General features: G+C 40.1%; 2 protein-coding genes across 4 annotated transcripts; both read right to left on the bottom strand.

Annotated features, from left to right (window-relative positions):
* Positions 1-204: 204 nt before the first annotated feature.
* LOC137261635 (BTB/POZ domain-containing protein 6-like) lies at positions 205-4,819 on the bottom strand. Of its 2 annotated transcripts, none has more exons than XM_067799413.1 (3): positions 4,713-4,819; positions 3,265-3,554; positions 205-2,751 (listed from the first exon to the last, which is right to left on the bottom strand). In XM_067799413.1, the coding sequence occupies exons 2-3, from the start codon at positions 3,546-3,548 to the stop codon at positions 1,692-1,694; spliced, it is 1,344 nt and encodes a 447-aa protein (XP_067655514.1). In that variant the 5' UTR covers positions 3,549-3,554; positions 4,713-4,819; the 3' UTR covers positions 205-1,691. The 2 variants fall into 2 exon arrangements, with proteins under 2 accessions (XP_067655514.1, XP_067655515.1); XM_067799414.1 differs by having other exon boundaries at positions 4,767-4,813.
* A 5,495-nt stretch (positions 4,820-10,314) lies between these two features.
* On the bottom strand, positions 10,315-14,948 carry LOC137261324 (BTB/POZ domain-containing protein 6-like). Of its 2 annotated transcripts, XM_067799059.1 has the most exons (4): positions 14,870-14,948; positions 13,419-13,708; positions 10,819-12,746; positions 10,315-10,503 (listed from the first exon to the last, which is right to left on the bottom strand). In XM_067799059.1, the coding sequence occupies exons 2-3, from the start codon at positions 13,700-13,702 to the stop codon at positions 11,705-11,707; spliced, it is 1,326 nt and encodes a 441-aa protein (XP_067655160.1). In that variant the 5' UTR covers positions 13,703-13,708; positions 14,870-14,948; the 3' UTR covers positions 10,315-10,503; positions 10,819-11,704. The 2 variants fall into 2 exon arrangements, with proteins under 2 accessions (XP_067655160.1, XP_067655161.1); XM_067799060.1 differs by lacking the exon at positions 14,870-14,948 and having other exon boundaries at positions 10,918-12,746; positions 13,419-13,834.
* Between the last annotated feature and the right edge of the window lie 628 nt (positions 14,949-15,576).

Below are 15,576 nucleotides of genomic sequence, written 5' to 3'. Positions count from 1 at the left end.
TGTGACATGACTGACACCAAGCAAGAACTGACTTGGCGATGTAGTTGAAATTGACGTGTAGGCTGTGGCCATAGGAAACCGACAACAGGAAGGTAATTTCTTTAGATGAACAGTACTTAAACATGTATTTGCAGAATGTGCATTACACCAACGATTGAGTTCATGCAAAACCGTTAAATATACAAAATGAAGAACACAGAAAGGTACACGTGAAGTAATATTTTATTAAGATTACACAACTGATATTTAGAAAGTCAAATGTTAATATTTTACTGGCGCTTCTGAAAGGAGTGGGAAAGGCGCAGGATAAATAACATTTGTCGAGGTTCTATACAGAGCCAAACACCGTTGTCTCGAGCTCGGGACCAAGGGGAAGTTTTGACTTATCCGAGTGTTCGACACATCCGTCAGCATAGACATAACCAAGTACCAACTCGACCAAAGTGCTTACAACATCGTTTTTCTTCAGTAGACTATGTATGCTGCAAACAGAAGGTATGGGAACACCCTAAAATCTGAGAGTCCTTCATACACTAAAACCGTGGTTAGGTTATTTATACTCTGTTGCAAATGAAACTTTTTGTGTGCTTAATAGGAACATGCTATGTCGGACCATGCAGTGAAGCAACTGATTGAATATTCATTGACTTGGCGTGAAATGAAACATTGTCAAAAAAGCGAACAGCATGGATACATAAAAGGTTGACAGAGATCTAGATGTTATAAGATACACTTAAAATGACATTGTACACACTATGTTGGCACAGATGACATAGGAAACATGTTGGCGGAGATAATATGAGTTATCTTATGTTGGAACACTTGACAAAGGATACCACAACTTTCACACGTAGCGGGAGCTTGTTAAGCAATTGATTTCCATACTGAAATGTGTATTGCACTGATATTAAATAAATAAATAGTACACATGTTATAACGGCAGTGGGGCATCGCATAAACAATGTTACACTTCAAACATGAAACATGAATGAGTATCTAAATTCAGCAAATCTGTAACACAAAGCTAAGCAAACTACCGACATGACGCCACAACAAAGATTTATGTTTTACTTGTGTATATCCCCTACTCGTATTGACAAATCAGGATGGTTACGTATCACTGTAAAATGACATCATGACAAGCGCACACTGCACATATGCATCACTCTGAGAATGTGGGTTTGGATCCCTGATAGGAAAGTCCTAAATTCTATATGAAATATATACCATGCTAGACCACTTTCCTAAGAAATTATTTGTTGTATTTGTAAACATAGACAAATAGTCGAATATTTCTATTCATTTGTCAAAAGTATAATGCATCCCCTCTGGATCCGCCTATGGTGTGAAACCTATTTTGGTAACACCCCGACGTGATATTACTTTAAAACGATTTCATGGCACAGCGTCACATGGACGTTACACATGAGTCCATATTTTTGTCAGATGGGTCCGTGTTCAGATTTGCAATTTTGAGGACTCAAACTTCATCAGGTGTAAGCACAAAAAGGCTGCCTGGTTCTGATATGGGCGTGATGTAAGTGTGATAGATGTACACCACTTACAAAGAGCTTACATTAAAGAAGTTGTAAAGGACGTAACAAATATACACATGGACAAAAGAAACTTAAATAAATCTTGTAATAGAAAATAAATATATTTAACGAACTGTCCCTTGAGTGGTAATTTGATCATGGAATACGATACAGGAGAGATGGAATCTGTCCATCTGTGACGCTTGTGCCACTACTGCTGAGTTCTGAGTTCTTGAAGGTAAACGTAACTCTGTTAGGACATTGGAGTTCTCCTTTTCCATCTTGTCCCATAAATGTAAGTCTGCCTTTCATGATCACTACGAGCGTATACCACACTCCTGCTCTCATGGCAACAGGCTCCTCAAACGCCACATCAAAGACTTTACTATTGACCGTGTACGCAGCCCTATCCTGAATCATGCTATGGAGAACATTTTCCTCGTTTCCAAAGTAGGTGGTGACAGAGTAGGTGGTTGGGGCATGCTCACGTTTAGGCCCATACAGTCTGTATCCATAGAGCATTATGTCTTGGCTGCTCCGGAAGGAGATGGCATCTTTCAGACTGTCGTTAACAGACCAGCCACATAACCTGCATTCTGTTCCAAACCTTGTTACGGAGTGCGTTGTAGAGTTCTCTGTCTCATGGCGTCTTTGCTTGTTGTTGAAGGGTTCCACACCATTGTCAGGGCACCCTATGTACTCCAGGATCCTGAGACGCTCCAGATCAGTCAAGAGACCACTACGTTTAACGTCTTTAGCCATGAATGTATGCTTCAAAAGAGGAAATCGAACTTTGAATAGCAAAGACTCACCAAGCACTGTTCGCTTGGCTTCAGGAGTTACCTCCCTTCTCTGACGTCCACATTCTGCTTCTGCCCAGCTGTTGACGGCATTAAAAATGACGGGTTCCCATGCCGTCAGATCATCTGACTCCACGATCTGATCAACCAACACTTTGCTCAGTGCAAGGAAGCCAGTTGACCGAAGTGATCTGTCACCTTTTTTCAAAATCAAGGTAAAGGCCTTTCGAAATAACAAGTTTAGATCAAAACTATGAGCAACATCTAGAATCAGACAGGCATTATCAACGTCGAGGTTTTGTTCCAGAAACTGAGTACATTGCGACTCCAAGCCAGTGATGGTGTATTTTCTGGAGGCGTACAGTAGAGCTGTTACGTTGTGAGCATCAACAGTTGTGTTGTCCGTGTAAATGTATCTGAAAAAAGATAACAGACACGATCAACTGCCAGACAGACTTCACTGTCCCACTGATAGGAGCAGAGGTCTGAAGACTGTGTTTAGATATGAGGTTAGCCGTCAGGACAGCTCTAAGAAAATTCTTTCCGTCAATTCAGAGAGTAAATAGGAATAAATCACACTACTATTCCAAATAAAACCGGAAATGTTGCATGATGCTATCACTGAAGTTGAATGACGTAGCTACATTTTGAAATAGTTGGGAGTATGTTGGCTTGAACAGTTATTAATGAGGGAACTATTCCAGAAGACGGAACGACTCAGAAATGTCTAGGTAAGTGCAAAGGTAATATCAGACAGTGAACACAGAGAACACGGGAGACGTCCGGTCAAATAAAGGATCATAGTCGGTCATATTTAGGATTTCTACCATTGATCAAGAGATCCTAGATAACTGTAGTTGTTTACTTAGCTCCGTGTTGGTGTTATTACTGTATTAACAAATAATGATGTAATGATGATTTTAACTTACAAAATAAACTTGTTGAAAACGCCGGGCTCTATATCTGGAACACTGACATCGGATCTCTCCGCCAGAGATCCAGTAAACATGGCGTGGAACACACAACTTCTGCTGATGAGGACGTAACTGTGGGCCTTGATCACTTGACCCGAACTTCCTACTCTGAAAGTGACGTCACACGAATCCTCCGAAACGAACATGCGCAGATTACATTCAGCCAGGGTTTTCCCGCCTTGCCAGTTGTCTACAATACCCGCCGTCATAGCAGCTTGTTGTACGTTGACATCTGCCATTTTTATCTGAAAGTTGACATGATGTGAAAGACAGTGTCATGTATATGCACGCACGTAAATCAGTCAGTACAAGTGATTGAGTCACGGGAAAATTACAGAGGACCATCGCAGAGGGACAAAAGTACTCAGATAAGGCTTTCAAGTAAATTACACTGAGGTGATGAACCTTTATGTTCGTTTCTTGGATGCTAGGATAAGGTGAACAGAAGACCCATAGTTAACTGTGTACATTACACGTATATACTTATTTATTATATTATATATTATATATTGTATTATTATATATATATATTGTATATTACATGTATTTACTTATTTATTAAACACTTGATGTATGTCATATTGCAATATCTTTCGTTATATTTTCTCACAAGACTGACATTTCTCTATGACAGATGTAAAAAATACTGGACACATCTAGTCTCTGCTATGCCACGAACAACACTAATTTCCTAAATAAATAAAATGTGATAAAATGGAAACCACAAACTTTCTTCATTTTCAGAATCTGTGGAAATCTGACTTATTTTAAACCTGCGTGGGCAGTACTAGATATATCTGTTACAGAGTCTGTAAAAGAAACTCGAATGGCGGGCATGATATAAGAGAGGTAAATCCTGATGCAATTTAAACAGGTTGATCACAACATTGATATCTAATTGATTTTCCCCAAGACAGGTTAGTAAAGGTTTCTTGGAAGAATTCGACGTAACTGGGCGCCTATAATAAAAGTGTAACGCATAGGGATTGTAATATTCCAACGACAGTACGACAATACAGAAGCTTTCACACCTTATCTTTCAGTTAATCACCGGTGTATCGCACAAGGCTGAACACTACTGTGACATGGTGTAAGGGAGGTAATCCAGCTTGTTCACTATAGAAAACACCTGCTTTTCACGTTGACTTCGCACTGAACCAGTTTGATCCCAGTAAGTATATTTACAATGGCAATGGCAATGGCAGCTTCGGAATGAAGTTCGGGGATGTCGCAGATAGCTTGCTCACCGACCGTATACGACGACTTCGACAACGACACTGAGCACACCTGCCTGGTCGATGACTGTTGTAACTTGCATCAGCAATATATAGCATGAAGCAAAACGTAATACTTTTATGCAACAGTCACGTCAATACCTTCCTTCAATATGTTTGTGTACTCACCAATATCTGGAACCCACACAAACTGGACTATCTTCAAGGTGTTTGTGTACTCACCAGTATCTGGAACCCACACAAACCAGACTGTCTCCAAGGTGTTTTTGTTTGTTGTCATGGAATACATTTGTGTTGGGGTCACGTGGTCTACTTTCGGTTTAAGAGTAGAGGTGAAAGGTTCACGTCGTAAATAGATTGTTAAACGGCTCATTGGTAATTAAAAATACACACATAATTCCATTGCCGAAATGTCATCAACATATATATCACAATGTCATTATATTGTACTTTACTTCCCGAAATCGAATGCAGAATCGGAAGAAACTATGTGGGGTTAACATGGAAGTGTCGGGGTTATTCTTGGAAAATATGTTCAATAAATAATCCATTCTTTCAGATGACTATGTTTGTTGAGGACCGACATACCGGTTGTGTTGGATTCAAAACAACCTTTTGGGAAGAACGGCATGACGCTCTGCGAAGTCTTTGTTAGGACGTTGTGAAGTGTAGAGAACATCTCGTGTGATGTGAGTATGTATTTCCTTCTCATCCGTGATCGTTAGTTTCATTTTAGAAACGTGTGAAAAGAAACAAGTTGACTATACTTAAGGTGTATGTGTGCGTGCGCGCGTGCGTGTGTGAGCGTTGTGCCACGATCAGCAATAACACTCTTAGCTCAAATCCACACCATATATGATATACTAGGCTAATAAAGTCTAAAATGTCCTTTAAAAGTGTGGAATAACAACAACACCGAGGCACATATGAATACTGACTGGGCGCGCACAAATCAACGTACCCAGGCTCGATTATTAACAAACCATATAGTTTGAAAATCGCTGAGTGCAGCTTTAAACAACTAGCTAAAAATTCAAAGATAATACTTCGGCTCCTGATAGACTGACAAAATGGTGTAGTTGACATTGATGTAAAGGCTGGCCATGGGAAACTGACGAAGAGAAGAAGGTGAATAAAATCATATTTGTCAATATGTACGGTTCAATTGAGTCAAAATCTCCCCAGTGAATTGCACTTAACCAAAACACACCTTGCTACACCCATGTCACAAGTCTTGCAGTATCGAATGAAAATAATGAAGGTTTGTTAAACAACTTATATTTTGTTGACAGATATTATAACAAAATTGTGCAGAGTTGGTGTGTTTTTCCTGTTATACTTTAGTTTGAGTCATTTACGATTAATTTTGGAGTTAGAGTGCAAGTCAATGATTTGGGTACACAACACCCGGTGTATCAACGAGTTCTTCATGTGTATCTTCATCCACAGGTAGAACGTCAACACTACCATCAACAATATAATCTATATATAGCTAGTTCAGTGCCAGTTCTACCATTTATTAAAATCGCCACAAATAATAAGGTTAGTATCTGGAAATTTGTTTTTCATTAACACAATGTAACTTTCCGGTCGCTATATCTCATCGTTACCTTTTGCTTGTCCTTAAACGCCGATTAGACGCAAGAAACACTGCGTCCAGACACTCCTTGTGAACACGACGGAGCGACAGATGAAACATTGCCATTCATCAGTACACCGACACATCCACTGAAACAGTCGATGTTGTTTGCCATACGACGAACTGATTGAAACGTTGAATGACGTGCGATTAAGTTACTAAAGTCACTATAGGACTTGGCCCAAAGCATGTGATATTATATTTAGAGATTACGTCACCAGAATCTGGTTGGATAAGTTTACTGTATAAACCGTTTACGTTCCAAGACAACAGGCGTAATGGCTGCAGAGAATGTGATGCAAATTTTAAAAACATTGGAAATGAAGTACGGTTTGAAGGGTCTTGGTAATCTAAAAGAAAACTTATTCAGTTATGTTAGCTAATTGAGAAAATATTGTTTTCGACACTGTCCACAGACAGGGAGAACAGGGAGGCGATCCAGCTGTCATGATCAAGTCCGTTTCCATAGACGACAAACTCAGTGTCCGCAACAGGGCTAAGGCAGAGATGAAAGGCAAAACGACATTAAGAATTTCTTTCTCTCCAAAAACAATACATGGAGGAAAACAACTCATACACCACATCACTCTAACCAGTGATCAAGACAAAATAGCACACATCAGTAGTGAATCTTTATTTATTTGATTATATTAAAGTCATGCCATGTAGTTCAGAATTACCGTAGATAACCGGGGACTGCCATCTTCGCTAGGTCATGTCGACTCAAATCATAATGTTTTGTAGTAGGTTGACATTCGTCCGTCATTGATATTGATCTTCGATAAGAAAGCTTTCTTTCTTGAACCATTCGATAGTCTTTCAGATCATGCAATATGAATAGAAGCCAGTCCAATGTGAATGAGTGAGTGAGTTTAGTTTTACGTCGCTTTGAGCAATATTGCAGCAATATCACGACGGGGACACCCGAAAATGGGCTTCACACATTGTACCTATGTGGTGAATCGAACGCGGGTCTTCGGCTGACGAGCGAACGTTTTAACCACTAGGCTACCACACCGCCCTGAAGCCAGTCCAAGTAATTGATCTACGTAATTAATGTTCCTGATGCAATCAGTTAAAAACACACAATAATCGGTTATCAGTAATTTCATTGAGACACTTACAACTGTTTTTACTACAGATCAAAGGCCACTTTAGATATCTAATCCGCGAGTGCATCTGTGCGTCTTTTAGATATTGTCTAAAAGATCAAACATTAATTTAAAATCTAAGCTGTCATTATATGTGATTTCTTCATGTTTATGTGTTTTTTTTTGTAAAAAAGATCTTTGATGTCAATCATGAGAAATCAGTAACTAAATCAGTAAAAAGGACTTCCTTGGTAAAAACGTAGCGGTGAGGTACTTTTTCACCAAAGACATTTTAACGAGGTGGGAATTGTTTCCTATAATAATTTTTTACAACTCTGGTATGCCCTTCTAGATCTCTTGATTTCTATATTACGACAGTGAGTATCTTAACTAACCACTAGGCTATTCAAACGTCTCCATATCACAATAAGTGAATCAACAAACAAACATTTGGTGGAAACCAGTTAAGAACAGTTTTTTTAAGACAAACTGGCACAAATTACCTGTCATTACTGATGATGATGTTGCATACGATGATGTGAACATGGTATAGAAATTATCAATGGCTATTTCGCCAAGCAATCTGAAGTTATACATACCGATGGCAATCTCCCTCCTCTTGATAAGTGTTGTAATACTACCTTTAATATTATCGTATTGGATAGTTGGTAAGTTAAGGTTATAATGCTATCTGTAGACACTGCAGAAGCAATATACCTGATAAAATCGGAAACGAAGTTTTAAAAAATTGTCTTAATCTTCTAGCTCCGATTGTAACTAAATTATTTGTTTTGAAAACTGTCCAAGTTCCCCATTTTTGGAGAAAACCGTGCGCAATGCCTATCCGTAAAACAGGCAATATATACGGATGTTCTAATGACAGACCTGTTGCACAAACTAATTCTACTGCTAAAGTGTTTGAAAAATTGATCGATAAATATATGTATATGTTTCTGAGAGATAATAACTTACTGTCAAGTCTCCCATATGGGTTTACTCCTGGCGACGCAAAAACTAATCAGATAGCCTATCTGTATGATTTCACAGCTAAAGCACTAGACGACTGAAAGGAAGTAAGAGCGGTATTTGTGACGTTAGCAAAGCGTTCGATAACGTCTGACACAAAGCAGTCCTGGATTTACTCCTGGCATCACTGTATTAATGTTCTTGGTTGAGGATCGATATTTGAAACTATGTCAGTCGTCATGTTGTTTTTGTCAGTGCACACTTAATGACGTCACTGGAAAACACAGGAGCCGGGTAACACAGTGCGTCAACCTCCCCACGAGATCATATGTACTTTACCGGAATGATACAGTGGTATGAAAACTGCCATGTTCTTCAAATGAATGGAGGCGGTAGCCAAGTGGTAGCCTAGACCCGGTTTGATTCTCCACATAGGTACAGCGTGTGAAGCCCATTTCTGGTTCCCCCGCCGTGATGTTGCTGGAATATTGCTAAAAGCGGCGTAAAACTCACTCACTAACTATACACGTCAGGATGTAAACAAGGAGTAATCTTCTTTGTTATATTTGGGATTACAAAAGTAATCTAGATTCTAGTACTGTTGGGGTTGGTATCATCCATCCAGGATTCGAACCCACACTCTCAGTGTCAAGCACCTTATCGGAAACAAGGTGGATGCTTGACATATTCTAATGTGTATAACTGTGTCAATAATATCTCTGTTATTCGTGACTGTTATGTTGATATGAGCACATTGATATAAAGATTAATGTACAGCTTCAATGGCATGTCAAAGATGATACCTAGGTGTCCAAGAGATGATGCTTGGATGACATGGCTGATATCACGAGAGAACTGATAGTGAGTCAGTGAGTCTAGTTTTACGCCGCACTCGGCAGTATTGGCGGCGGTCTGTAATCCAGACCACACAATCCAGTGAACAACATCATGAGCATCGATCTAAGCAATTGGGATACGATGATGTGTGTCAACCAAATCAGCGCGTGTGACCATCCGATCACGTTAGTCACCTTTTACGACAAGCATGGGTTGCTGAAGATCAATACAAAAACTTACAACACCAATGTGTAGGTGATGTTGATCATCTGTGGACAATGAAAACATGCGTCCGCAAGGTAACATATTTGAGGTGAATTATATAATTATAAAGTGAATCAAAGACAATTTAGCTCATACAGAGATGTCAAATGCACAGAAGTTAAGAAAATAAAACAAGTGAACAAGATGGTTCTGCCGTTTCTCGAACAAGATGCAAGTTTAATAACACGTTTCGAGGATACATCATGTTGACAAACTGAAAAATGTGTCACATAACGTTGAAGAATACTGTATTAAATTGTATTACTGGTAAATATGTTTAATGGGATATTAAAACTGTTTGTCATAAATACCTAACTTGATTACTGTCTCATGATGTAGATAACAAGTACCTTTAAGTGAACCTGGGTAACTGAATGTTGTAAATGGGAGACCCGTGAAGGTCCCGGGGTAGGCCTTCAGCAACCCATGCTTGCCATAAAAGGCGACTCAGCTTGTCGTAAGAGGCGACTAACGGGATCGGGTGGTCAGGCTCGCTGACTTGGTTGACGCATGTCATCGGTTCCCAATTGCGCAGATCGATGCTCATGTTGTTGATCACTGGATTGTCTGGTCCAGACTCGATTATTTACAGACCGCCGCCATATAGCTGTAATATTGCTGAGTGCGGCGTAAAACTAAACTCACTCACTCACTGTAAATGGGAATTCCGCGAGAATGGTGATGACAGACCAAGGTTTGACCAAGGGTCAGAGAAAGGGAGAAACTTGGGTTCAGATTATTGTCGATCCGGGGAGGTGGTGTAGGCTAGTGGTTAAAGTGTATGTTCGTCACACCGAAGAAGTGGCAAGGGGGTCAATAAACATGTCGTAGAACACACAGCTTCTGCAGATGAGCCCGTTGACGTGATAAACAGTGGATGTCTAAACAAAAATGAGTATTATACAGAGATCAAATAAATGTAGCGAACTGGGCTCCTCTATTTTCTATTGATTGAAATAAATAACTAAAGAAGGATACATATATAATTTAGTTTCCAAAATATCATCAAAGTACATGTATAAACAACAAAGAATTACATTTTACTTGTCAATATTCACGAGTGGCTTAAAATACGTGGGCCACAGGAGGTGTGTCGGTGGTTGTTTTCGTGAAATTTGTTCAAGTGGCACCGCCGAGGACCAATCAGACTGGATATGTATCCCTGTAACATGATATCAAGGCAGGTGAATATCGTAGATATGTATCACTGTGAGAGGTCGAGTCCCGATACAAAGTCCTAAACTTGTATTTTACTGAGAGTTATCCCATGAATACAAATACTACACATCGCCACTTCTTTAAGAAATCATTGTGTATCAAGTCTTCAGTAACACAACCAAGAGATGTACAACTTGAAAGCTGTAGTTATACACTTTACATTTACGAAATAAATGCACGATTACACAAGTGCCAATAGTAAAAGAAATTATTTTGGTAGAAATGTCGCGTGTTTTGATGATGAATGGTCGTCCATTACCGTCGGTGGGTAGATGGCGTAGTTGCATGGCGTCTACCGCTTTCACGTCGCCTGTTCACCTGTATCATTGTCAACGGCCTTATAGTATTGCACTGTTACCGGGTACGGCCACGGTAACAACACGTCTGGATTCCCATGCATCAAATCAGCCATCGGAGATGTTCCTATGGGCTTCAAGTTGGAATCACTCTCTCTGCATTTTTCCAAATCATGACGTCATCACTATCTGACACTGATTCACGAACACATGCTCCTGTTATAGCCAGAATTGCTATAGTTTAGAAGTTATAGCCAATCATATTTGTCCAAACTATCAAGGTCAGCACAGTTATGTATGTCAGTGTGTCAGATTACACAACATGGAACCTTTTTCACCACTGCTACGCACCTGTCTCTTTAAATGTTCAAAACATATCAGTATGTATGTTATAGCTCGGTGCTGCGGTTGGCATAAGATGCTCACACTGTCAATCAGATTCAATGATCCACACTTCATCACCACATAGAGAAACTTGCTTTCACACTTAAGTATAGGAAAGGCGACAGCAAGGTTTGGGTATGTACAGCATTCATACGTTACCGGGAAGATGCGGGTGCGATTTCCAAAGTGATTGCGATGTGTGAAGCCCAATTTGGTTCACTCCGTCGTGATATTGCTGTAATAATCGTCACACATGAGTTCATTTTGGACGGTGTTAATGACACTAACTTTATCAGATAGCAGCACAAAAAAGTGCTGCTTGGTTCTGATTTGTGAGGGGGAAAACTCCTGCAAGTACACTATTCACAAAGAGGTATCAATAAAGAGATTGTAAAAACATAACATATACACTAAACATTTCTTTTGATACATTTTGGAAAAGAAAATATATTTGTGATAATTTGATCATGTAATACGATATAGGAGAGATGGAATCTGTCCTATGTCGACGTCCGTGCCATTTGTACTATGTTTTGACCTCTGGAAGAGAAACTTAACACTACCAGGACATAGCAACTCTTCTTTTCCATTTAGTCCCTTAAGCGTCTCTCTGCCTTTTATGAACACTACCAGCGTATACCACACTCCAGCTGTCATATCAGCAGGCTCCTCAAACGCCACATCAAATACTTTACTGTTGACACTGAAGTCTGTTCTATGCTGAATTGTACTGTGAAGAACATTCTCCTCGCTTCCAAAGTAGGTAGTGACAGAATATGTAGTTGGTTCAGACTCGCTTACAGGACCATACAGTTTGTATCCATAGAGCATCGCATTTTGACTGCACTGGAAGGAAATGGCATCTTTCGCTATTCCATTCACATTCCAGCCAGCATCAGTTTCATTTTGAAACCGTGTTATAGAGTGCGGGGTTCTTCTTTGTCTACGCTTGGTCTTAAAGGGTGTTACATCATTGTCAAGACATATTATATTTTCCAAGATCCTAAGTCGTTCAAGATCAGTTAAGAGACCACAAGCTTTGACCTCCTTCGCTATGAACGTTTGCTTCAAAAGAGGAAATCTAACTTTCACTAAAGTGTCTCCAAGGACTGATCGTTTGGTGTCGGGAGTTATCTCCCTTCCCTGACGTCCACATTCTGCTTCTGCCCAGCTGTTTACAGCATTAAAGACTACGTGTTCCTCAGCTGCCAGATCATCTGACTCCACGATCTGATCCACCAAGACATGGCTCAGTGCCAGGAAGCCGGCTGATTTTAATGACTTCCCACCTGCATCTTGTATTACGGTGAGGGCCCTCTGACACAAGTGTCTTTGATCAAAACGATGAGCAGCATCTAAAATCACACAGGCGTTGTCAGCGTTGAGGTGTTTCTCAAGAAATTCCAGACATTGGGATTCCAAGGCAGTGATGGCATATTTCCTGGAGGCGTACAGTAGAGCTGTCACATTGTCAGCATCAACAGTTGTGCTGTCCGTGTAAATGTAGCTGAATAAAAAATGAAAACAGACAAGGTCACGTGTTAGACAAAGTACAGCATCCCGATGACACGGACAGAGGTTTGAAAGCACATGAAACCTGTGTCAAGATCTGTCGTGAGCAACCAGGACATCACTAAGAAAATTACCGCCGTTAATTTAGGCAGTAACTAGTAATATAGCATACTACCCTACAGAATATAAGTGTTGCGAGATGCAGCAACTAAGGTTTAATAATGCAGTTACAGTTTCAAATACTTGAGAGTATGTTGGGTTGAATAGTTGCTCAATAATGAAATTATCCCAGGAAGACGGAACCAGTCAGAAATGTCTAGGTAAGTGCTCAGGTAATATTAGACAGTGAACACAGAGAACATGGGTGAGGTCTAGACCAATGATCATCAGATCCTGGGAAACAGCACTGTGTTGGTTCTGTACTTGTGTCATGCTTGTCGTAAGAGGCGACTAACGGGATCGGGTGGTCAGGCTCGCTGACTTGGTTGACATATGTCATCGGTTCCTATCGGATCGATGCTCATGTTGTTAGTCATTGGATTGTCTGATCAAGACTCAATTATTTACAGACCGACACCATATAGCTGTAATATTGCTGAGTGCGGCGTAAAACTAAACTCACCCCATCAATCACTACCTGTGTAATAATGTAATGATCTTAACTTACAAGAGAAACGTTTTGAAATCGCCGGGCTCTATATCCGGAACAGTGACATCGGATTTCTCCGCCAGGGGACCAGTAAACATCGAGTAGAACACACAACTTCTGCTAATGAGTACGTAGCGGTGGGCCTTGATCACATGACCCGAACTTCCTACTCTGAAAGTGACGTCACACGAATCTTCCGTGTCCAACATGTGTAGATTACACTGAGCCAGGGTCTTCCCGCCTTGCCAGTTGTCTACAAAACCAGACGCCCTTCCAGCTTGTTGTACGTTGAAATCTGTCATTTTTATCTGAAAGATGGCATGATGTGAAAAGCAGCATCATGAATTACATATATAAATAAATGAGTACCAGGGACTATTTCGCGGGATAATTACAGGTGACCACTGCAGAAGCACAGGATAAGGCTACTCCCTGTCAAGTAAATCACACCAACCTGATGACCTTTTACAGATACTAGGGTAAGGTGAAATGACGGTCCAACAGTTAGCTATGTGTAGTTTGTTTATTTATTAAACGTTTAACTAATGTCTTATTGTGTTACTTATATTCCATCAAACATGGATAACTGAATCATCTTGTTTCCGTTTTAATCAGTTTCCCTAAGTATTCATTAGATTTTACGTCATATTTTCACACACGACTGGCATATATCTACCATAGATGCAAAAACGCTGGATTAACAGAGACTAATCTCTGAAATGAAAATGTGTTACAAAACAAATGCTCAGTTCTTAAATTATATGATACTAATGAAATATGATAAAATGGGACCCGGAGACTTTCTTCATTTTCATAAGTTCAGGTTATTTGGGCAGTATTGGATATGCGGATCTGTGCAAGAAACTCGAATGTCAGTCATGGGGTAAAGGAGGTAACTCCTGCCGCAACTACTGCTCCTGATCAACAGTTTGATCACGCTCATATTATATCGATTTTACAAATCTAGTTTATAACGGGCTGCTGGGAAGAAATGGACGTAACTGGAAGTCTACAATAAAGGCGTCATGCACAGGGATTGTAAGACACAAGTCTGTAACACATCACACCTGAACGTCTGTCGCACAAGGAACACTTCCTTGACATGGTGCAAGGGAGTTAACTCCAGCGTCTTCGCTGACGCTTTTCGCTGTTGAATACATCAGCTTTTCATGAATAACGGCCTTCGTACTGAACCAGTTTGATCCCTGTAAGTGTATTAAGAATGGCAGTGGCAACTTTGGAATGGTATTTCGTGGATGTCTTACACAGTCTGCACATTGGCCGTGTTGATATACGACGACGGCGACAACGACACCCGTGCACAGGATTGTTATGTTACACTAAACACATGCCTGGTCTGTGAATGTTGTAACTTAAACCAAAATATAGTTTAGATAGGCTCAGCTCAACCCAGCACCTGTATGTAAAAAACTCGTCCTTACATTCCCACGACATATTTATGTACCTACCAGTATCTGGAAAAGAAACTCAAATCGGACTGCCTTCCAGATGTTTCTGTTTGTTTGTCGTGGGGCACTTCCGCGTCTGAGTCACGTGGTCTGCTTTCGGTTTATGAGTATCGGTGAAAGGTGCCTTCGTGCATTCGTGAACAGATTGTGTGGCAATGTTATGAACATGTTAAACGGCTCATTGTCAGGAAATACATACGATTCCATTGCAGAAATGTCATCAAAATATATATCACACATATATTTAACTATACTTCTGTCTCTGGAGAAACAATGTGTGTGTAACACGGGAGTGTCGAGGGCTATTGTCGGAAAATATGTTCATTAAATAATTCGGTGTTTTATGTGAATGTGTATGTAGAGTACCGGCATAGTGGTTATATTGTAAGGACGGCATGACGCTCAGTGAAGTCTTTGTTGGGAAGTTGGGAAGTGTAGAGAACATCTCGTGCGATGTGAATATATATTTCCTTCTCAGCATTCATGATCGTTAGTTTCATTTTAGATACGTGTGAAGAAAAATGAGTTTGATGATGTTCAAGATGATGAAACTTCCATTAGCGTTGTGCTGTGTCACTTTCAGCTATAAGACAGCAATATCACGACACTAGGAATGGACTTCACACATTTGACAAAGGTATCTGAAGGTGTTTTCTTTTTGCCTGACAAGCGAATACGCTTAGCACAAACAAACCCCACTTCCACAT

Source organism: Haliotis asinina, chromosome 14, assembly GCF_037392515.1.
Source record: "Haliotis asinina isolate JCU_RB_2024 chromosome 14, JCU_Hal_asi_v2, whole genome shotgun sequence".
Classification (NCBI taxonomy): Eukaryota; Metazoa; Mollusca; class Gastropoda; order Lepetellida; family Haliotidae; genus Haliotis; species Haliotis asinina.
Note: the sequence above shows the minus strand (reverse complement) of the source record. Positions and strands in the feature narration are given on the sequence as shown.